Below are 21,916 nucleotides of genomic sequence, written 5' to 3'. Positions count from 1 at the left end.
GGTACCCGTAACTCAGATGTCCTGCCTAGGGTCGAAGGGCCCCGTACGCCTGTGCTGGGAGCCTCAGCAGTAACCACTGTTTTTCCTCCAAGTTTAATTCGGTATCACAGGAGCACCAATAAATAGTTCCTTCCCGCCCCTGCAACCTTCCTCCCACCCGGGGCAGAGCCTCAGGGGCTGGCTTCCCGTCGGAGAAGACACCTGCAGCCCAGAACGGCGCAGCTCAGACCTGCCGAGCCCGCCGAGCCCACAAAATTCCCGGGAGAATTCCGAAGGGGCTGGCCCAGGATTTCCAGCAGTGGGCGTGGCTTCGAGGCAGCGCGTGCGGGGGCAGAGCCTCGCTGGGATGTCCCCCTGAGAGGGTGTGTTCACTCAGGGGGCGTGGTTCTCCAGGGGGCGTGGTTCTCGTCCGCCGCTGTCACGATGACGTCCATCCAGATGCGCATGGCTTCTGGGCTTGGCGCCGCCATGTAGAAAAGGCGTTCGTAGGTTTTGACACAGAACGTTAGGCGAGGGTTCGGGCTCTGGAATAAGAAGCGGAGCGGAGATGGTTATGAGTCCACCCCAGTTGGAATCCCAGCCTTGCTATTTATAGGCTTTGTGGGGATGAGCAAGTTATTTAGACTCCCTGAATGTTTCCCCATCTGTCTTCCTAAATGAAGCTACCTACCTTGGGCTATGAGGATTAAATGAATTAACACAGGAAGGCGCTTAGAATTGTGGGAGCAAGAGGAATTTAAAAAGAGGACGGACCCATGTCCCAATCCCGCAGCCTACCTTCTCCTATATTAGAAACACAGACATTCAAATTTCCCCTCCCCCCCAAATCTAGGTCCCCCTGGTTTGTAACTGGGAAAAACCTAGTGTCTACAACCTATTTATTGAGTACCTACTTGCCAACCCTGAATTAGGTAAATCCTTTACGTCCATTATCTGTTTCTAACCTTCTCAACTCTGAAGAAATGGGCTGAAGAGTGCCCGTTCTGCAGGTGAGAAAACTAAGGCTGGAGAACGGAAGTCACTTTCCTGATGTCCCACAGCTCGGATTCCAGCCTAAGCTCTAAAAAGCCATAGTTGCTCTCCAGAGCTTTCTAAACATTGTATCAGTTTCTGGCACAGCACTTTTATTTTTATAAAAGTTCCAATTCCTGCATTCTCTGGGGAAAAATAAATATGCTATGACACCATGGGACCCATCACCATTTGGCAATGATGGGCAGATGCTAACGAACAATCGTCTCCTTTAGATGCTCCCAGGCTGCCTCAGTCCTCACCCTGCCCAATTCAGACATTTATTCTCAACTTGGCATCTGCGTTTGCCAAATTTCTGCTCTAAAACTTTTGTTCCAAGAAAAATATCAGTGGGCTGAGAGCCAGAGACTGAGCTCTTAATTTTTGGTCCCTGCAGTGAAATGATCTGTTGGTTTCCTGTGCTGGATGGAGTACCACTGGATGGAGTAGGGGCTGTGGGTGGCCTTTCCCAGGGATAAGATCAGGCTTGACAGCCGGGGCTCCAACCGGGAAGGCAGAGCAGTAGGAAGCAGGGGCCTCACCTTGAAGGCACAGCGTAAGTGGTCGTAGTAGACTTCCTCAATGGCCTGGAAGTAGATGACGCCTTTGAGCTTGGTCTCTTCTTTGTCTGATGGAGGGAGGTGAGGGAGAAACAGAGCCGGTGAGAGGTGTGTATGGTGGGGGGAGCAGGGGAGTCACGGGGCCCAAGTCCCGAGACTGGGGTTGGGGTGAGGAACATGGTGACAGAGTCTGTAGGTCCCTAAAGTACTGTGGTTGGGGGGTGAGTACATGTTGATGGGAGACTAGGTGGGAGACTGGTGTGGTGACTGGACAAGACTGGAGAATGAGGTCTGGGGAGATGGAATCCTAGGTCCCCTAGTGCCTTGTCCCCTGAGAAGGGCAGGGACTCAAGGAGAGATTCAGCATCATTGATTCTCCTAGAGAGGAAGGAGGAGGGGCCTGGAACCCTAGATTTGGGGGCTGGGCACTGACAATGCTCCTCTAGGGTATCTTAGGAAAATGGGGTCTGGGGAGCCAGAGTGGTACAAAACTGTTACCCATGTTACTGAGGAGGGCTGGGTCACTAAAGGGGAAAGGGGCTGGGGATCCAGACTCGTGGGCCTAAGAGAGAAGGGGGCTGAGGGTGGGACTCCTAGGTTTCTGGGGTGAAAGTCTATTGTGGTTTCTTCCAGGGTCTTGGGGGCCCGGGTCCCAAGGCAGCCAGGGTGGGCTTACCTGTGTAGTAGGCCAGGCGGCGGGCCTGGCGGTCAAAGCAGAACCACCGCTTCCTCCAGGTCTTGATGCGGCCTCCCATCTTCACCAGGGGTCCGCGGCAGTAGCCCCCGGACACCCGTATGTGCGGGCAGCTTTCCGGGTTGTGGCCCCAGCGTTCCAGGTGTTGCCGGAGATCCAAGACCCGAGGGCCAGGAGGGCAGGATGGGGCTGTGGGTGGGGCCTGGGAAAGCAAGAGAAGGGGGCAGTGACTTCATGGTGGTGGGGGGGGGCAGGTCCTGCAGCCTGGATGCCCCCATGGGGAGCCAGTCAGAGTAGCTCAAGTGTAAGGCCCGGCACAGCCTTTCATTAACAATGCCAATCAAGATGATATTTCCAACAGCTAAACTGATTAACTGACACTCTGCCCAGGGCTTTACCAGCATCCATTCCTTGACTCCCCACCGCCACCCTTGGGTCAGGCCTACTATGAGCCCCATTTTTCAGATGAGCACACACTCAAGTACAGAGAGAGAAAATAATAGACCCGAGGTCACACAGAGCTTCTAAGTGGCAGAGCTGGGTGGCAAACTCAGGTCTTCCTGACCCTAGTGCTTACCCTGAAACACCAGAGACGTGTTAGAGAAGTGATGGACCCCAGTGGGACCCTCATCTACTGTCTCTGTAAAACAGGGACCAGATAGTGAGTGATCAATAAATGAGAGCACTGTTTCCATTATTATTATTATTGATATTATTCTTGTTGTGATGAAATTACTGATTAATACCTGTGCTAACAAAACACGTTATAGGTATAATCTCTGTGTCCCCTCAAACTCTCTTCAAGGGGTAAGTACATCATTGTCCCCATTTTACAGATGTGGAAACCAAGGCTCCGAGAGGTTAAGTCACTAGGCCCAAGTCACACAGCCAGAGCTGAGAAGCCAGGCAGAGTGTCATCTCAGGAGGCCATAAAGGGGAGAAGAATGAAGGTGATCAAAGTGTCTATTGTTACAAGGCCCAGCCGGATCATACCTATGCTTCCCAAATGATCCCTGCAAAGAATGGTATGATCCCCGTGGTCAAACTGAGGCCTCAGACTTCAGCATGCAAGGGGACCCCCTAGGGATTTTGTTAAAATGCAGACTGGGATTCAGTCATTCCGGGGTGGGGGTCTGGGGAGAGGGTGAGGTTTTGCACGTCTAACAAGCTCCCGGGGAACAGGGACGCCAACGCTGCTGGTCCATGGACCACACTCTGAGTATCAAGGGCTGAAAACACTGAAGCAAGACCAGAGCAAGAAGGGATGAGAAACAGAGATGAAACTCATTGGATGGAGACAGGGGAGAAGGAGGAGGAGGGGAAATGGGGAGGAACCGGGGAATGCACAGGAGGGGAAGGGGTGGTTAAAAGGGCCCCCCTGGGTCATCTCACCAAATCCACACGGTAACACCGGCACTGTGCCAAGTGATCACCTTGTGGCCTCTCCAAAACAACCCGTGATCGCCCCCATTTGACAGACGAGGAAACGGAGGCTTCTAGAGAGGAAGTGACTCACCAAGGTCACCCAGGTAGGATGTGCTGGAGCCGGGCCCCAATCCAGGACAGCAGGGATGGGCTGGGGACGGTCAGCTCCCCCGCTCCCCACCCGTGTCACCTCCATGGAACGCCCGCCCCTCTCGGAGCCTCAGTTTCCCTACACTGAAACTCAGCACCCTCCACATGGGGCTGTTTCGCGGATGAGCTCGCTGTCAGGCTCCCCGACCTGGTGATTCCGCTTCCTGGTGCGAATCCCGGAGACACACTTGCTCACGGGCACAAGAAGGCAGCTGGAGCTGTAAGCGGGGGGTGGGGGTGGGGGGGACGGTACAGTCAACAGGGAACCGTTTAACAAATGACGATGCTACACGGCAGGCGTGCTTCATTTTTAATGAGGTAGAGCTTATGCCTGACAACGAAAGGCTCCACCGCCCGTCCCAATTTATTTTATTCCCAAACTCTTATCGGCACCTGATGTGCTACTTATTTTACTTATTGCTGCTGCTTTTTGTCTCTCTCTCCCCTGCTAAACGCCAGCTTCTCCAAGGGCAGAGATTGTCACTTTGATCACTGCTATATAACCCAGGGCCTACCACGCAGTAGGCCCTCCGGAAATACTGGGTTGAAATGAATAAGAAAAGGCCAAATGGTTGAGAGAATCAAAAGCAGGTTGGGAATGATGTGCTCGGTTACAAGGAAAATAAATTCACCAAATATGGTTTGATCGGTTTATGTAGGAAAGTATTTAAAAAAAAAAAAAAAAAAAAAAGATTTGAACGCTTCTCCGCGATAGAAAACACGTGCACTTCCGGAGGTAAGCTGAGGGGAACTTCACTTTCCCAAATTCTGAAGTGTTTGTGATAACAAAAAGTATTCATGTTCTTAGTGTAGGTAGAAATAAAATTTTAATAAGGAGCTGTCAGCTAAATCCAGAGTGTGAGAAATTCTACAGGATAAGTGACTTTTCCCACAAATTAATGGCATTTTTTAAAGCAGGGAGGGAGGACTCTATCTCAGGGATTTAAAAGACATTTTAACTAAATGCAGTGTGCGTGTTTTGTTTGGATCCAGATTCAAATAACCAACTATGAAAAGACATTTTGGAGACAATTAGGGAAATGTGAATACAGATCATGTATCAGAAAGTTGCAGAATTATTAATAATCTCATAAACTATGACAGTGGAATTTTTGTTATGTTAAAAAAAACTTATCTATTGGAGATACATAGTGAGATATGAATGAAATGGTACAATATCTGGAATTTGCTTTAAAATATTCCACTGCAGAGTGGGAATTGGGTGAGGATTCAGTACAACTAAGTTGGTAAGTAAAACAAGATTCAATATTGATGATCACTAGAGCTGCATGGTGGGTGGGTACATGGAGGTTTATTACCTTTGAACATGCTTGAATATTTCTATAATCAGAAGTTTTTTAAAAGAATCAAATAAATAAAACAAAAATTCAAATAATATTTAAAAGGCCCAGCACATGGTTACCCTCATTCTGCAGCAACTGCTGACTCTCTGACACCCACACCCACTTACGGAAGAGGGAACCCAGGCACAGAGAATGGAGCATGTCACCCGAGGACACGCCATGGATACAGACGACCCTGATGGGAACAGGAACTAGGCCTTTCGAGTTCCCCTTCCACTTGTCGAGCCCAGGATACTTTCCTGTGCCATAGGAGGAGATGATAGGGTGAGATAAGACAGGGCAGAGGCCAGGGTGGCAAGACAGACCAGGGAGGGGAGTAGCGGTGGGGGAGGGTTAGGGGCGGGACTGACCATGATGGCAGGTACAGGGGAGTCTGAGGCACCTTCCGTGCTCCTTCTTGTCGCTTCCTGTGAGCGCAGAAAGAAAGCATCAACGAGAATGCTAACCAATAATAAGTGGGGAAGACGTACTGGGTTCCTGGATCCTGACGGAGGAGGGGCTGGGGGGCCTGGATCCTGGGTCTGAGGGGGGAGGGGCCGGGGATCTGGATCCTGGGTCTGAGGGAGGAGGGGCCGGGGGTCTGGATCCTGGGTCTGAGGGAGGAGGGGCCGGGGATCTGGATCCTGGGTCTGAGGGAGGAGGGGCCGGGGGTCTGGACTCCTGGGTCTGAGGGGGGAGGGGCCGGGGGTCTGGACTCCTGGGTCTGAGGGGGGAGGGGCCGGGGGGCCTGGATCCTGGGTCTGAGGGGGGAGGGGCCGGGGGCCTGGATCCTGGGTCTGAGGGAGGAGGGGCCGGGGGTCTGGACTCCTGGGTCTGAGGGAGGAGGGGCCGGGGGTCTGGACTCCTGGGTCTGAGGGGGGAGGGGCCGGGGGGCCTGGATCCTGGGTCTGAGGGGGGAGGGGCCGGGGGTCTGGACTCCTGGGTCTGAGGGAGGAGGGGCCGGGGATCTGGATCCTGGGTCTGAGGGAGGAGGGGCCGGGGATCTGGATCCTTGGTCTGAGGGAGGAGGGGCCAGGGGTCTGGACTCCTGGGTCTCAGTGGGGAGGGGCCAGGGGTCTGGATCCTGGGGCTGAGGGAGGAGGGAGGGTCTGCCGTCTCACCCTGGCCTGGAGCAGCCGTTCTCTCTCTGCCACAGCCTGCTGCAGGAGCTGTTCCATGTGGGCGATGGCCGGGTGGAGGGCCCCACGACTGGGAGCAGAGAACAAGAGATGGGGCAGGTTACAGCAGCCCGGCCTCTTCCCCCCATCTCCCCACCTTCTCCCTGATGTCTCACCTATTTCTGGAGCCACAGTTCAGCAGCTGATAGAGGGGGTGTCTCCCGGAGTCTCTGGCTGCTGGAGGGAGGGCCGAGGCCTCCAGGGCTCCTGCAGGGAGAAGGGCTGGGGGGCTGAGACGCTCCCTTGTCTAAGCCCCTCTACCTCTCCCCCAACAGAGGCATCCAGGTTCCTCCATCCTGAGCTGCAGGAGGGTGGTTAATGGGGGAAGAGCCTATGCGGGGGAGGGGTACGTACTCACCAGTACAATAGAAGGACAGAGGCCGGGGGGATCCCCTCTGGCTCACTCTCTCTCCCCTCTTCCGGGGCAGGCTTCCAGTCCTCTGGAGGCCAATGGAGCCCTGAAAACACACAAAGCCCAGGCACACAGGAAAAGATGCTCAGTCTCCACCATGAAGTTGGAGAACCGCCAAGTAAAACCACCATCTCACTGGCACAGATTAAAAAGCCACTGTAAACGTGATGCTGAGTGAAAGCAGCCAGTCACAAAGGACCACACAGTGTAAGATCCAGAATGGGCAGATCCAGGGAGACAGGAAGTGGGTTAGTGGTTTCCAGGGACTGGGAGGAGAGGGGAATTGAGGGGTGATGGCTAAAGGGTATGAGGTTTCTTTAGGGATAACGAATATGTTCTAAAATTGATTGTGGTGATGGTTGCACAACTCGGTGACTATACTAAAAACCCCTGAATTGTACGCTTTAAACGGGTGAATTGTAGCACAGGTGAACTATATATCTTGATAAAACTGTTAAAAAAAACCCCCAAAGCCCGCGGTGTTGGTGGGAGTGTGCGAAACCCAGGTGAGCTCCCACAATGCTGGGGGCCGTTTTATCGGAACAACCGTTATGGAGGCCAGTTTGGCTCTTTTTTTAAAGTCAATGAAAAAAAATAAGAAAAAGAAAACCAGACAAAAACAGAAAAGCAAATCAAAATGACAAATGCATAGGTACCTTTGAGCCCCAATTCCACTTCTAGGACTATATCTGTGGAGACACTCAGACATGTGCAAAATGACCTGATTTCAAGGTTAATCCCACAGATGCCCGGAGACCACCTAAGTGCCGATCAAAAGGAGGCAGGGATAAACTAGGGATCATCCGCATGGAGGAAAACTCTAAAGTGTATAAAAAGGAGGAGGATGCTGTTTATATCAGACAGAATAACATCCAAGATAAAAGCAAGTATGGAACAGGGCAAAAAGAATACCACCTATGCATAAAAAGAGGGGGAAAGTATATACATGACTGTTTAAATACAGAGGATCTCTGGGAAGATGGGAGACACTAGTAACCCTGGCCGCCCCTGGGAGGTGAACTGTGTGGATGAAAACAATGGTGGGCAAGGTCTTTTCTCTGAATATCCTCCCATGACCTTTGAACTTGGAACAAAAGGAATATTAGTTTAAAAAATAATAATAATAAACATGATAACCAAAGGCAACCTGTGTTCCTAGAACAGAAAAAAAATGTGTTTTTTTTCTTTTTTTGTTTTTTGCTTAAAAAAAAAAACATTTGCGGGCTTGCCTGGTGGCGCAGTGGTTGAGAGTCCGCCTGCCGATGCAGGGGACGCGGGTTCGTGCCCCGGTCCGGGAGGATCCCGCATGCCGCCGAGTGGCTGGGCCCGCGAGCCATGGCCGCTGGGCCTGCACGTCCGGAGCCTGTGCTCCACGACGGGAGAGGCCGCGGCAGTGAGAGGCCCGCATACCGCAAAAAAAAAAAAAAAAAGAAAAAAAATTTGTGGGACAATTGGCAAAAATATGAATCACATCTGTGGACTTGAATAATATTGTCTCAATGGTAGCTTCCTGAATGTGATCCCTGCACTGTTGTTATGTACGAGAATGGCCTTGACCTTAGGTCATGAAAGTAGAAGTATTTAGGGGTAAAGGGGAATCATGCTAGAAAAGAAGAATAAACTGTGTGTGTATGTGGGTGGGTGTGTACAGAGAGAGAATAATAAAGCAAATGTCAAATGTGGTAAAATGTTAATCACAGAATCTGTGTGACAGGTATGCAGGAATTCTTTCTACTATTCCTGCAATTTCTGTAAGTCTTAAATCATTTCAAAATTAAAAAACTACCAAAAAATGAAAACAAAATTATTTGAGAGTAATAAAGACAGAAAACTGAAATCATTTCTTAAAGAAAAAAACAGCAAAAACTCTGCCTGGATAATAAAAATAAATAAGTTGCATAATATGAACACCAGTAGGGATACTCACGGCTCAAATACATGTAATCCACAAGTTAATAATAATACTAAAATAAAAATTGAATTGGTCACCTTGGAGGATACACGAGAACCAACTCTTTATTCTGAAGACAGGAGAATGAAGTGAAACCATCAAGCATTTTCCCTGCATTTCTTACAAAAACCATATCCCTGTTCCCCTCCAGTAGAAGCTCAGAGTCCTAAACACTGGACCGCCAGGGACCCCCTGGATGTGATTTTCTAGATTCATATTATTTTAAAACGTTTTTTAGAATAGTGACCAATATTTATCAAATGCCTAACAGTGTACTCGGCACTCAGCAGACCCATTGAAGCTTATAAAAGCCCTGGGAGTCGGGAAAGTTTTGCTCTGCTTCACAAAGAGGAAACCGAGTCCCAAGTTCCTGTGGTTCTTCACTCTTTCCTTCCTTCAACTGATATTCCCAGCACTCCCCAGCTGAGAGACCTTAGATTGTTGGCATTGAGGGAAAAGGTGGGTAAGAGAGACCCAAGCCTTGTCTCCATGGCGCTGACATTGTAGGAACTGAATGAGTCATCGTACAAATAAGTGTATCATCAGAAATTGCTGTGAGTGAAGAGTGTGTTATAAAAGGGTGATATAAAAAAGGATCACCTTCCAACTGGAAGACCAGGAACAGCCTTCTGAACACTGAACCCAAGGCCCAAAAGATAAGAGCTGGCCAGGAGAAACTCCCTGAGAGTCCAGCAGTTAGGACTCCAGGCTTTCATTGCCAAGGGCCTGGGTTCGATTCCTAGTCAGGGAACTAAGATCCCACAAGCCCTGTGGCAGGGCCAAAAAAAAAAAAAAAAAGTTGGCCAGGGGGAGGGACTGAGGGGAAGGGTGTTCCAGGTGGCAGAATCAGTAAGTGCAAAGGCCCTGAGGGAGGAACAAGTATGGAGCGCTGGTGAGTCAGTGCTCCTGCAGCTGAGCAGTCAGTACAGGGAGGGGGATGGTGAGAGGTGGGCAGGAGTCAGACCACACGGGGGCTTGTGGGCCATGGTGAGGAGACTGGGGGAGTCATGGAAGGCTTTTGGTGGGAAGAGCTGAAGAAGGAGGGATGAAGATCATTCTGGCTGTTGTTTGGGGAATAAATTATTAGGAGACAAAAACTAAAATAGAGAAAATCAGTGAGGAGGCTGGTATAGGGTCACTAAAGCCAGAGATGAGGGTGGGAGTGGGTAGAATAAGAATGATAATAATTATAATAATACCAATCAATATAACTCTAATCAGAGTAACAGGTGCCCACATTATTGAGCACCTGTTATGTGCCAGGCATCATACTAAGAGTTTTAATGCATTCACCAATGAATGCTGTTATTATTCCCATTTTGCAGCTAAGTAAATTGAGGCACAGAGCTGTATCTAAGGTCAGCCAGCTAGGAAGTGGCAGAACAGGCACTGGAACCCAAGGGACTCTTAGTCATCACATGATCCTGGCAAGAAGGTACAGAATTTGAGAAGGATTTAATAGGACTTGGAGGGAAAGAGAGGAAGGGGCAAGGAGGAGTCAGTTGTTAATCCCTGCATTCATTTATCCACTTGTTTACTGTTTATATGGCTGAGTAAATAAACACTCCCTGGGCTCCTCGTGTATCCCAAGGTCCCCGGTCGCTCCCTCTGAGCTGGTGCTAACCAGTCGCCCACTTAGGTTCCGAAGGATCCCTGAGAAATCCTCATCTCCCAAAAGGCACAGGCTATGGAAACAGGCAGCCTGGCTTCAAACCTAGCTCTGCTGCTTAGCTGGGTGTGTGACTTTGGGAAGTCACGGCTCTTCTCAGGGAGGTTCCCCCTCTGTAAAGCGAGCACTGTCCCGCTGCCCTGCCATGGCTGATGCAAGGATTCAACGAGTGACCTCATGCAAAGCACACAAAAGAGTGCCCAGCACGGCCACCAGCGTCCAGGGGTCAGTGTCTGGCCCCCAGGTGACACCCAGGTGCAAGGTGGGTATGGGATCCACGCCAGTGGGTATAGGGTCCACCTGGCCTTAGAAGTTCCATGTACACAGGAGCCAATGACTCAGGTAACACCTCTATAGGAATGGACCCAGCTTCCCACCAAGTATTTATAGATACGCAATTTACTTATAAGGGTCATATTTACCCTAAGTCGCGTTGCCTGGCAACACAGCTGACAATCCACCTTTATCAAGCTTCCAGCTAGAAAGTTACAAAAGCTCTGCTAACCCTTTACCCAGATAATAATAGGACCTACTTCTGCAGGTTCTTCTGAGCAAAAAATAAAACTATATATACATAAAGTTTCATGAATATGTAATGTATATTATTGAACTGTATATCCATGAAACAATAATATATAATATAATATTAGTATACAATAATATAATATATATTAGGTTGAAGCACTTCAAACTGTCTCAGTATTTGACTGTTTCTCACCTCCAAATAATAGCAACTTCATGTGGCTTGAAGGCATAAGACGGCTTTGAGCAGACCCTGGCCTACATTAAGCTCTTAAAATTAATATTAATATGAATACTGTTGATATTAATTAATAAGATAATGTTGCATATTATATTAGACAATATAAACAATTAAATATTATAACAGACAATATAATTAATTAGATAATAATTGATATTAATTTGTTATTATTATTTGGGTACAAAGACACACACACATGGATCTTCATAACAGCATTGCTTAAACTGCAAAAAAAACTCCAATCACTATCCTCAGAGGGAGGGCTGGCTCAGCGCCTGCACGTAGAACTGTGTGCCACCCAGAAGCTCAGAGGGGTTCAGAGCATAGGCCCTGAAAACAGAGTGCCTGGGTTCAAATCCCAGCTCGGCCACATACTAGCTGGTTAAGAAACTTCCCCTTTCTGCCTCAGTTTCTTCATCTATAAAATGGAAAGAACAACCCAACTTGTAGAGTTGTTGCAAAGACTGAGTGAATCCATGTGAGGCATTTAAAACAGTGCCTGGCACGCTATGAAAACTCCACAAGGGCTTCCCTGGTGGCGCAGCGGTTGAGAGTCCGCCTGCCAATGCGGGGGACACGGGTTCGTGCCCCGGTCCGGGAGGATCCCACATGCCGCGGAGCGGCTGGGCCCGTGAGCCATGGCTGCTGAGCCTGCGCGTCCGGAGCCTGTGCTCCGCAACGGGAGAGGCCACAGCAGTGAGAGGCCCGCGTACCACAAAAAAAAAAAAAAGAAGAAGACTCCACAAATGTTAACTGTCATTATGGTTGTTATTGTTTAAATTATTATTACAGAGCCATTGAAAAGGAAGCGGCAGCTCTAAATGTATCAGTGGAAAACAATCTCCACGACAGAGTCTTAAGCTAGAAAATAAAAGCCAACTAGTAGCTAATAGACATGTTTCTGAAAAAAACATTTACACGATAGAACAAGAGCTCCCAGTCTCTAAGTGCTGGCCCCCTATCCACACGACTGAGACAAAACTCTTTTCATTGACTATTCACCCCTACCTCACACATAGCACTCTGCCACTGTCTACTCTATTTCATTTTAAAAGTTGGTAGCCGGACTTCCTTGGTGGTTCAGTGGGTCACACTCCACACTCCCAATGCTGGGGACCCAGGTTCCATCCCTGGGTTCGATCCCTGGTCCGGGAACTAGATCCCGCATGCCGCAACTAAGAGTCCGCATGCTGCAACTAAAAAAGATCCCACATTCTGCAACAAAGATCCCGTGGGCCGCAACTAAGACCCGGCGCAGCCAAAATAAATAAATATTTTTTTTAAAAAAGTTGGTAGCAACATACTCAATAAATGTTTTAACCCATTAATAAGCTGGGATCCCTGGCTTTAAGAAGATGTGGAAGAAAGGATATTCAAGAAACAAGTAGCTGCCCTGCTTTTGGGGAGGGAGCCAGGGGCCAGTGGGGTGGGGAGAGGAGGCCTTCTTATCAATAAGCCCTGTTGGGTGGCTTTTAAAATTTACACCTGGGCAGGCACCGTCCCATTTCTCCAGGGGAGGGGTGGGATGTTAGGCAGAAGAAAGAAAACGAATAATAAAGCTGGAGGCTGGGGCTTCCCTGGTGGCGCAGTGGCTGAGAATCCGCCTGCCGATACAGGGGACGCGGGTTCGTTCCCCGGTCCGGGAAAATCCCACATGCCGCGGAGCGGCTGGGCCCGTGAGCCATGGCCGCTGGGCCTGCGCGTCCGGAGCCTGTGCTCCGCAACGGGAGACGCCACAAGAGTGAGAGGCCCGCGTACCACAAAAAAAAAAAAAAAAAGCTGGAGGCTGATAAACATTAATACCACTTGATCAGCCTTCCCTCTCCCCCAGGCCCACCGCAGAAAAAGCCACAGTTACCAGTGAGACCCGGGGTGACGTGACGAGGCATTGGGAGGGCACCTGGAGGGAGCTGTGAACGGAGAAGAGGCAGGAAGAGGTGGCGGCGGCAGCGTGAGCAGCGGGGTCCTGGAGAACCAGCAACTGGCCGTCTGTCTTCTGGGTGAACAGGAGCTGCAGGAGAACAGATGGGGTGGCTGGCTGCTGGAAGGACGCTCTGGCCCATGCCTCCAGAGCCAGCCCATTTCTTGGATGGAAAAACAAAGGCTCAAGGTCCAAGAGGGCTGAAATGTGGTCTCAGTGAGGGAGGACTAGGGGCAGAGATGGCCGGTTCCCCGAGGAGGAGGACCTGGAGGCTGGACCTCCTGGGTCCCAGGGGGAAGAGGGATTAGGGGTTGAGAATCGTGGATCCCAAGGGAGAAGGGGGCAGGGGGCCTGGACTCACGGGTCTGAGGGAGGAGGGGGCTGACAGGCGCATGAAATCCCCATACCTTGGTGAGGGCCTGGTTGAGCTCAGAGAAGTCCCTGCCAGGGGTTCCCTGAAGGCAATTAAGCTTAAGCAGTCTGCTCCATTCCTAGGGGATAGCAAGATATCAACGGTTGCCACACCTCAGGGTCAGAAAGGGCCATCCCAGCAGCTCTCCCTGATGCCAGGAGACATCTGGGGTGCAGGGAGGCAATGGGATGCCCTAGGGGGAAGTGAGGAAAGAAGGACAGGTGCCTGGGGTGAACTTACCTGGGTCAGGGTCTGAAGGGCCTCCTCCTTCTTCTGGCTCAGCCCCCAGCTCTCAGCTGCCATCTGCTCCCCCAGTGACTTGAGCTGCTCCTCCAAGACCTGGATCCGCTGCTGCAGGGGACCCCCCCAGGGCCCTGGTTACTCAGCTACCCCAGGGTCCCCAGGCTGGTTCCCACAGAATCAGGTCCTCCTTGAGAGCTTGGGGTTTGCTCCACCCCATAACAGAGACCCTGGCATTTGGGTGCCTGGGAGGGGGTGGGGGACTTAGAGTTAACTTCCGTGGTGTCCTCCTCCCCTTTGGGGGGTCCAGAGAGACTTGAAGTGAGTTGGAGGGATGGAGGATCCAAAATCCAGAGACCGAGGAAGACGGAGACCCAGAGAAAGTCACCGTTGCCAAGAACAGAGAGAGAAAGAAAGGGAAAGACAGAGACAAACCAGAAGAGATACAGAAAAGAAGAACCAAGACAGACCCCAAAAGACAGAGATGCAGAGACAAGACAGAAACAGAACAGAAACAGACAGAAGCCGTGAGACAGAAATGGGAAAAAAGACAGTGACAGGAAAAAGATCCAGAAGTAGAGGCGGGGAAAGGAGACCCACATTAGAACTTTCTAATCCAAACCCCTGGGAACCTTTGTATTAAATACAGTCAAAATGTCACTTTTTCCAGTGGGACTTGTCAGACCCTTGAATGTGAAGCCCCCAGAAAGGACTAGTGAAAGCATCATTTGGGATGAGGGCTTGAGAGGCAGGGAGCCTAGCGGCGAAGACCTAGTGGGTTCAGATCCCAGCTCTGTCCTTTATGAACTAAGTGACCTTGGAAAAGATTACTTGAGCACCTTGACCTTGAGTTTCTTCACTTATAAAATGGGAAAAACTATTAAGACGTGTCTCCCAGGATTGTTGGAAGGATTCAATGACTCAATACTCGTCAAACGTTTAGGACCGTGCCCAGCACATGGTAGATGCTCAATAAATGTCAGCAACTGTCATTACTATTTTGAAGTACATGACACAGGGAAGACACGAGGACAAAGAAGGGAGCAGAGGAGACAGAGGGCAACGGCGAGGGAGGCAGGGCTAGCCCGGCCCAACTCACCCTGTGCCGCACCACGCTGGCCTGGAGTTCCTGGACCTTGGGGTCCAGCGCCCGGGCCCTGGGACTGTCCCACTCCTCCTCCTCCCACTGGCTCTCCCGCTCCAGCTGCTGGAATTCCAGGTCCTCGTAGGCATGCTGGGCCACATCCAGCTGTTCCCTCATCTGTGGGGGAAACACAAAAAGGCTGGAGGCCTGGACCCCTGGGAACCAGGAGGGTAGTGGGCTGGGGCCAGGAATCCTGGGCAATGAGGGAGGAGGGGGCTGAGGATCTAGATTCCCGAGTCCTGAGGGTTAGGGGGCTGAGGCCCGAGCTACTAGGTGGGTGGGGAAGCAGAGGACTGAGGGCCTGGATGTCTGGGACCTGAGTGGCCTGGACACCAGGTCCCTGAGTGGGTCCAGCGGACCCTCACCTCCTGCACTCCCTGCAGAAGCTGCTTACGCTGGTCTTCTGGCTGCGAGTCAAGCTGCCCCTGGGCCTCTCGGAGTCTCTGGCGAAGACCCTCCACACGATCCCTCTCCTGGCTCAGGTGCCTCTGTTCCTGAATGGACAACCAGGCTCTTAGCCTCAGCCTGAGCACAGGGAGGGACACAGAGGCCAGCCGGGCCCAGGCCAGCCAGATCTCAAATCCCTCCCTGTCTGAGGTGTTGGCTGCATGAGGGCAGGGACCTTGTTTGTCTGGTTCACACTTATACAGGCCCACCCAGGGCAGGTGTCAAGTAAACAGCTGTTTAAGAAATGAATGTAAATAAATTTTTAAAAAAAGGGCTTCCCTGGTGGCGCAGTGGTTGAGAATCTGCCTGCCAATGCAGGGGACACGGGTTCGAGCCCTGGTCTGGGAAGATCCCACATGCTGCGGAGCAACTTAAGCCCGTGTGCCACAGCTACGGAGCCTGCGCGTCTGGAGCCTGTGCTCCGCAACAAGAGAGGCCGCGACAGTGAGAGGCCCGCGCACCGCGATGAAGAGTGGCCCCCGCTCGCCCCAACTAGAGAAAGCCCTCGCGCAGCAACGAGGACCCAACACAGCCATAAATAAATAAATAAATTTAAAAAAAAAAAAAAAAAAAAGAAATGAATGAGGGGACAGATGAATGGATAAAGAAGGTGTGGTGTATACATACACAACGGAATATCACTCAGCCATTAAAAAAATGAAATAACACCATTTGCAGCAACATGAATGGTACTAGAGATTATCATACTAAGTGAAGTAAGTCAGAAAGAGAAAGCCAAATACCATATGATATCACTTATATGTGGAATCTAAAATATGACACAAATGAACTAATCTACAAAACAGAAACAGACTCACGGACATGGAGAACAGACTTGTGGTTGCCAGGGTTGGAGATGGGGGAGGGATAGATTGGGAGTTGGAGTTAGCAGATGCAAACTATTATATATAGAGTCGATAAACAACAAGGTCCTACTATATAGCACAAAGAACTATATTCAATATACTGTGATAAACCATAATGGAAAAGAATATGATAAAGAATGTATATATATACATATAACTGAATCACTTTGCTGTACAGCAGAAATTAACACAACATTGTAAATCAACTATATTTCAATTAAATAAGTTAAAAAAAAATGAATGAGGGAATGAATGCAAAACATATCCAGGCTGGGTGATTGATACTGGGGACCCAGAAGGGGGTTTGACCTGGGCCCTGTGCTCCAGCAGGGGACACAGCCAGTTACTGTCTGGGACAATCAGGGCAGTGAAACACAGAGACTGTGGGAACCCAGAAAGTGGGGAGCAATTTCTACTGGGGTAATCCTAGGCTTCCTGGATGTGAGGATTTTAAGGTGAGCCTCAAAAAAACAGGGAGTATTTGGGAATTCCCTGGCGGTTCAGTGTTTAGGGCCCCATGCTTCATTGCAGGGGGCATGGGTTCGACCCCCGGTCAGGGAACTAAAATCCCACATGCTGTGTGGCACGGCCAGAAAAAAACAAAACAAAACAGGGAGTATTTAGACCGGTGGAGATAGAAGGGGCTGGAAGGGCATTTTGGACAGAGGGGAACAGCATGGAGCAAATGAATGGAAGTTGAAAAGTACAGGAAGTGTAGGGACAAACTCTGGTCAAGAAGGGAGAAGGTGGGGTAGAGGGAGGAGATGGGGAGCACAGGTGGGAGATGACAGTAGAAAGGCAGGCAAGGTGCAGCTCACATTTGGTTTGGCCCACCAGGCGGAGGAGCCCTTATCCCGGGGCGATGGGGAGCCATGGAAGGATTGAAAGGCTCTAGGTGTGGAATCATCCCTCTGGGAGACAGGCTTGAGGGGTTGAGACCAGCAGCTCTTTCATGAGTCCTCCAAGCACTAAGAGTGAGGTGAGGTCTGAGCAGTGCAGATGTAAAGCAGACAGACTAGAAAGAGAGGTTCAGGGAGCACAAAGAACAGGACACGGTGACTCACAGGCTTGGGGTGAGAGATAAGGAGGCAAGCAGAGCAAGGCTCAGGACTCTGACCTGGTGGCCAAAGGGACAGTGAGACAGGGACAGTGTGGAAAAGGGAGTTGCTGAGGTCAGCTTTGGATACGGTGAATGAGAAGGGACCAGGCTCCTGAGTCTGAGGGAGGAGGGGCTGGGGGCCTGGACTCCTGGGTTAGAGGGAGGAGGGGCTGGGGTCTGGAATCCCAGGTCCTGGGGGAGGAAGGAGCATCTAGGTACCAGTATCCTAGGAAGCGGGACACGTAGGTCTACATTTTGAGAGAGAAATCAGGGCTGGGATAAATACAGGCTCTTTGAAGTAAATGAAGACTCAGGACCCAGCCCCAGGAAATTCCAATATATAAGGGCAAAGAGAGAGTTTGATAGAATTACAAAGTTACCATTTTCCAACCTGTACTGCCAACTGGTCCAAGCAATGACCACCAATGGATGTTAAAGCCTTTAGGTAAATAACTATTACGAAGGGATCAGACTGACCTCACTGAGGTCTGGAGGACCAGAGACAATGTCCCCCTGACCCAGCACACAGGAAGCACTACAGCACATCTGAATTTGACCCAGCCTCTACATCTAACCAACCACCTGCTTCCAGAAGAGAAATGAGATAAAGGACACCCCAGGCATGCAAGCGGTCACACACTGACCATGGAACAGAAGACCTGGTTTCTCCAACAAATAGTACAGTAGGCAGGGACCATTAAAGGTGAAACAACCCACACAAGGCATTTCACCAACTACAATATACTGGCTTTGGGGGGACCGGATTCAAACAGCCAACTGTTAACCGTTTTTGAGACGATCTCAGACCCAGGAAAACTGACTGGAAATGAGACGGTATTAAGAACTTATTAATTCTTCAGGTGTGATAATGATATAGGGATAATGTTTTTTAAAAGGAGTTCTTATCTATAAGATAAGAACTAAAGCATTTACAGGCAATATGATGTCTGGGACTGGCTTTCAAAACTAGGGACAGGGAAGCCAATTGGGGGATAGGAAACAGGAATGGAGGATTAATCCCTGCTGAAGCTGGGCAGCACGCCACCTGGCAGCCCGTCTGATGACTCTGTTTTTGTTTGTTTGATGTTTTTCACAATATGACATTTAAAGAGCAGAGAGAGATGGGGCAAAGGAAGATGAACTAGTGAGTCAGGCCCCAAAGTCATAGACAAGGAGGGAGGAGGGAAACAGGAAGAGGCATAGGCCCACTCCCCCCGCCCTGCCCCCAGCCCAGGGGTCCCCGTTTGGGGAATGGGGATACGCTCAGGGCCCAGGGCCCAGAAGCACCACAAGGAATGTCTGTCCAACAAGGCAGAAAACTGAGGAGGACCCAGCAGGGCAAACAGACCTGTTCCCGCTCCTCTTGGCCGCCCTTTTCTGCATCCACCTGCTGCCCCAGCAACTCCCAGAGCTGCTCCTCCTCCCGCCAGACGGCCACTCGCTCCCCAGCCAGTTCACCCCGAAGCAGGGTCACCTCCACCTCCATCTGCGGAGAAAATACAAGGACTGGGGCCCAGAGGCCTGGGTCTGAGTAGGAGGGGGCTGGGGGCTCGGACGCCTGGGTCTGAACGAGGGACCTGTGAACCTGAACTCCTGGATTCGGAGAGAGGATGGAGCTGGGCTCCCGCACTTGGAAAGGACCGAGAGTCTGGCCTTGCGCGGTTCCCCAAGAGTTGGGGCCAGAATTCCCAAGACGTCTGCAACCTCACCTGGATCCTCAGTTCCTTCCTCTGACGCTGTAGCTCCTTCACTCGCTGCTCCATCAAAGCCACGCGAGTCAGTGCCTCCAACTGCTGGACTCGAAGCCGCCGCGCCGCCCCTCGCACCCCTTCCCCAGCCTGAGAGGCTGCGGGTGGCGTGGCCGCGATCTGAACGGCAGGCGAAGCCTCCACCTGCGGTTGAAGAGGGCGTGGTCAATTGGGGAGGATTCGCCCCCTGCAGTCACTAAATAGGTCTGTTTTCCATCCCGAATATCCCCTCAGGCGGTCTAAGTCGGCGTTTAACTCTACCACCAAGTTCTTTTAATTCAAGGAAGGGAAGGTGCAGGTCCGGGGACCGCTCGGCCCCGGGAGGTGGCCCAGGGACTCGCAGTCCGGTGAGGGGGCACAGAGCCGACACAAGGATGGTGTTTCTTTTTCTTTATCCAGTTCCCATTCTCTTGGCGTCACGTCTTCGAAGGTCCTGCATCTCTTTCTCTCCCCCCCCGGGGCTCCTTGAGTCTTTTCCCCCCTTTTCTCTGGGCTTCATCTTCCTGACCCAGTATCTGTCTTCCTTCTCTGAATCGCTATTTCTCGTTCTCCCTCGGAGTATCTCCCTCTCTCAAGGTTTCTCTGTCTCTATTTCTGTTTCTCTGAGCATCTTTGTTTCTGAGTTTCTGTCTGTGTCTCTATCCCCATCTCTGAGTCTCTGTCTCTGGTCTTTCAGTGTCTCTGGCTCTTTTGGGTCTTGGCCTCTCAGTCTCCCTGTCTCTGGGTCTCTGTCTATCCGGTCTTTCTATACCTCTCTCTCTGTGTCTCTGTCACCCGTTTGGGTCTGTCTCTCTGGGTCCCCCCGTGGCTCTCGCCCTCCGGTCCCTCACCGCATCGCGGCTGCTCTCCGTGCTGCTGCCTTCTCCCACTTCTTCCTCTTCCTCCGCCTGCTGCTCAGCCCCTTGGCCTCTCGGAAGCTCTGCTGGGGCCTCGGGCACGTTCTGCTCGCGAGAGTCCTCGGGGAGCTCCCGGGGCTGGGCGGCCCCTTGAGACCGGACCTCCGCGTCGCACTCGGGAACCGCGGGCGGTGGGGTCCCCTCGCCCGGGCTGCTCCGTGTCCCCATGGCCTCTGCGGACTCCTGTCTGGTGGGCGGAGCCTGGAGTTCGGGAGGCGTGGCCCGGTAGCGTGGGAGCGGGGCCCAGGAGGGCTCAGGGCCGCGGCCGAAAGCTCTAGAGAGCGCTCCAGAGGGGGGGGCCTAAGAGTTCAAAGGATGCGACTGAGCATTCCGGAGGCGCGGCCTGGAGTTTCTAGGGGCGGGGTTCGATGGCTCCTAGGGCGTCACTCCCCCGGAGGCTTGACCAGAATTTGAGTCCGGGGTCCTAGTCCGCCCCCTACCGGCCTCTCCCTGCTATCCAGGTGTCGAGCCTTGTACTCTCCCAGAAGCCCCGCACAATCCCTTGGACCACTTTAGAGGGACCCCAACACCTACTCCTTCGTGGACTCAGGAGTCGGGTTCCTCCGCGTCCTCTCTGGAGCCCAGTAATCTCAGCTCCGACCCCACCGTGCAAGGGAGCGGGCCCCTTTCAGCCTCACCGAGGGATCCAGGAGTCGGCGCTCCTGGTCTCTCTCTCTCTGGACGAACCAGGGACCTTGAATCCTCGGCTCCTCCCGGAGCTAGATTCCAGAACTCCAGCCCCCTCCACCACCCAAGCCCCGGCCCCCTCACCGGCTCAGGCTTCGGCGCGCTCCCTTCTGCGCTCCGGCTCTGCAGTTTCTGCCCACTAGACAGGTGGCTGGGCAAGAGGGAGGAGAGAGAGGCTGCTCTGTCCCCCTTCCCAGCAGGCCGGAAGTGGAGGGGGGGACAACAGGTCCAACAGCTCTCGAGGGAGGAGGGAGCGACCAGCTTGCCCCGCCCGCAGCCGCGGCATCCGGCCATCCCGGCCCCACCCTCGGAAAGCCCAACATGACGACCCCCCAACTCTGCCTCCAGCGCCCCCATTCCTCCCCCGGGAGGGCCAGGCGCCTTGGTCACCTATGTATAATGTCCAGACCCTGGGAATCCTGAAAGGAAGAGGGGAATGGAGATAGGGGCCTCTCCCCTCTAATGAGCCCTTTAGAAGGGCCCCGACCGGTTTGGGGAGCTGGGCAAGGGGAGGGGGGTGCCCTAAGCTGAGTCAGAGACCCGCCCAGAGACAGGGGGAAGTATGTTCCCCCCCACCACCACTTTGCTATGGGTGGAGGGCAGAGGTTAAAGGTCTCAGCCAGACCCTTTCCTCTCTGGGCAAAAACAGGAAAATAACTGGTATGTGAGAAAGAATCACTGGATATCAGGAGCTATGTGTATAAAGTATAAACATTTTACACGCATTAATTTATTTCATCCTTACAGTGGCTTACAGTAGAGAAAGGGATTACTATCTCCATTTTATAGTTAGGAAACTGAGGCTGAGGGGGACAAGTGTCCAAAAAATCTACACATGTTGTTAATGTTAACACCATATTTGTTCTCTGGAAAGTCCATGGTCTTTACCATTAGGCATCCTGTCACTCAAGCCAGGAAGTGCCTCAGAGATCATTAAATGACAGTAACAATAATAGTGAACACTGATAGGAAGTCTGCTGTGCAGGCAGTGTACCAAGTACTTCATACCTATGGACTAATTGGATCATCACAACACCCTATTATTATTATTATTATTCCCATTTTACAAATGAGGAAACTGAGGCTTGGAGAAGTGAAGTACCTTATGCTGAGTCTCATGGGGCAAGTGGTTTAAACTCAAGACTGTTCTAGTCCAAGGAGCTGAGGAACTCTGCCCCAGATATCTGTTTGCTTCTATCTTATGAGTTAGAAAATCTCCTTCAAGGCTCCCAGGACCTTTATGCTGCCTCTCTCCCTGGCCTATCCAGGGACCAGAACTAACCACAGGCATCTCAGCCCA

General features: G+C 51.5%; 1 protein-coding gene across 5 annotated transcripts; it reads right to left on the bottom strand.

Moving 5' to 3' along the window:
- Window positions 1–74: 74 nt before the first annotated feature.
- On the bottom strand, window positions 75–20,909 carry PHLDB3 (pleckstrin homology like domain family B member 3). 5 transcript variants are annotated; one of them, XM_067019470.1, is made up of 17 exons: window positions 20,701–20,772; window positions 20,464–20,606; window positions 19,864–20,229; window positions 18,995–19,177; window positions 18,634–18,771; window positions 15,239–15,367; window positions 14,829–14,990; window positions 13,730–13,840; window positions 13,485–13,568; window positions 13,015–13,167; window positions 6,720–6,819; window positions 6,478–6,568; window positions 6,305–6,392; window positions 5,555–5,611; window positions 2,248–2,467; window positions 1,554–1,639; window positions 75–524 (listed from the first exon to the last, which is right to left on the bottom strand). In XM_067019470.1, the coding sequence occupies exons 3-17, from the start codon at window positions 20,095–20,097 to the stop codon at window positions 369–371; spliced, it is 1,992 nt and encodes a 663-aa protein (XP_066875571.1). In that variant the 5' UTR covers window positions 20,098–20,229; window positions 20,464–20,606; window positions 20,701–20,772; the 3' UTR covers window positions 75–368. The 5 variants fall into 5 exon arrangements, with proteins under 5 accessions (XP_066875571.1, XP_066875574.1, XP_058900500.1 ...); XM_067019473.1 differs by lacking the exon at window positions 20,464–20,606 and having other exon boundaries at window positions 20,701–20,909; XM_059044517.2 differs by lacking the exon at window positions 20,464–20,606 and having other exon boundaries at window positions 13,057–13,167; window positions 20,701–20,823.
- Between the last annotated feature and the right edge of the window lie 1,007 nt (window positions 20,910–21,916).

Source organism: Kogia breviceps, chromosome 18 (genome assembly GCF_026419965.1).
Source record: "Kogia breviceps isolate mKogBre1 chromosome 18, mKogBre1 haplotype 1, whole genome shotgun sequence".
NCBI lineage: Eukaryota > Metazoa > Chordata > Mammalia > Artiodactyla > Physeteridae > Kogia > Kogia breviceps.
The sequence above is the reverse complement of the archived record's forward strand: the minus strand, read 5'-3'. Positions and strand labels throughout refer to the sequence as shown.

What these genes read in the sequence shown, in the direction of transcription:
- PHLDB3 (XM_067019473.1), bottom strand. Translation starts at nt 20,097, where the DNA reads ATGGGGACACGGAGCAGCCCGGGCGAGGGGACCCCACCGCCCGCGGTT. An exon ending in GGAAGGAACTGAGGATCCAG is followed by an intron (nt 18,772 to 18,994) that starts GTGAGGTTGCAG and finishes TTTTCTCCGCAG; the next exon opens with ATGGAGGTGGAGGTGACCCT. An exon ending in TTCTGCAGGGAGTGCAGGAG is followed by an intron (nt 14,991 to 15,238) that starts GTGAGGGTCCGC and finishes TTTCCCCCACAG; the next exon opens with ATGAGGGAACAGCTGGATGT.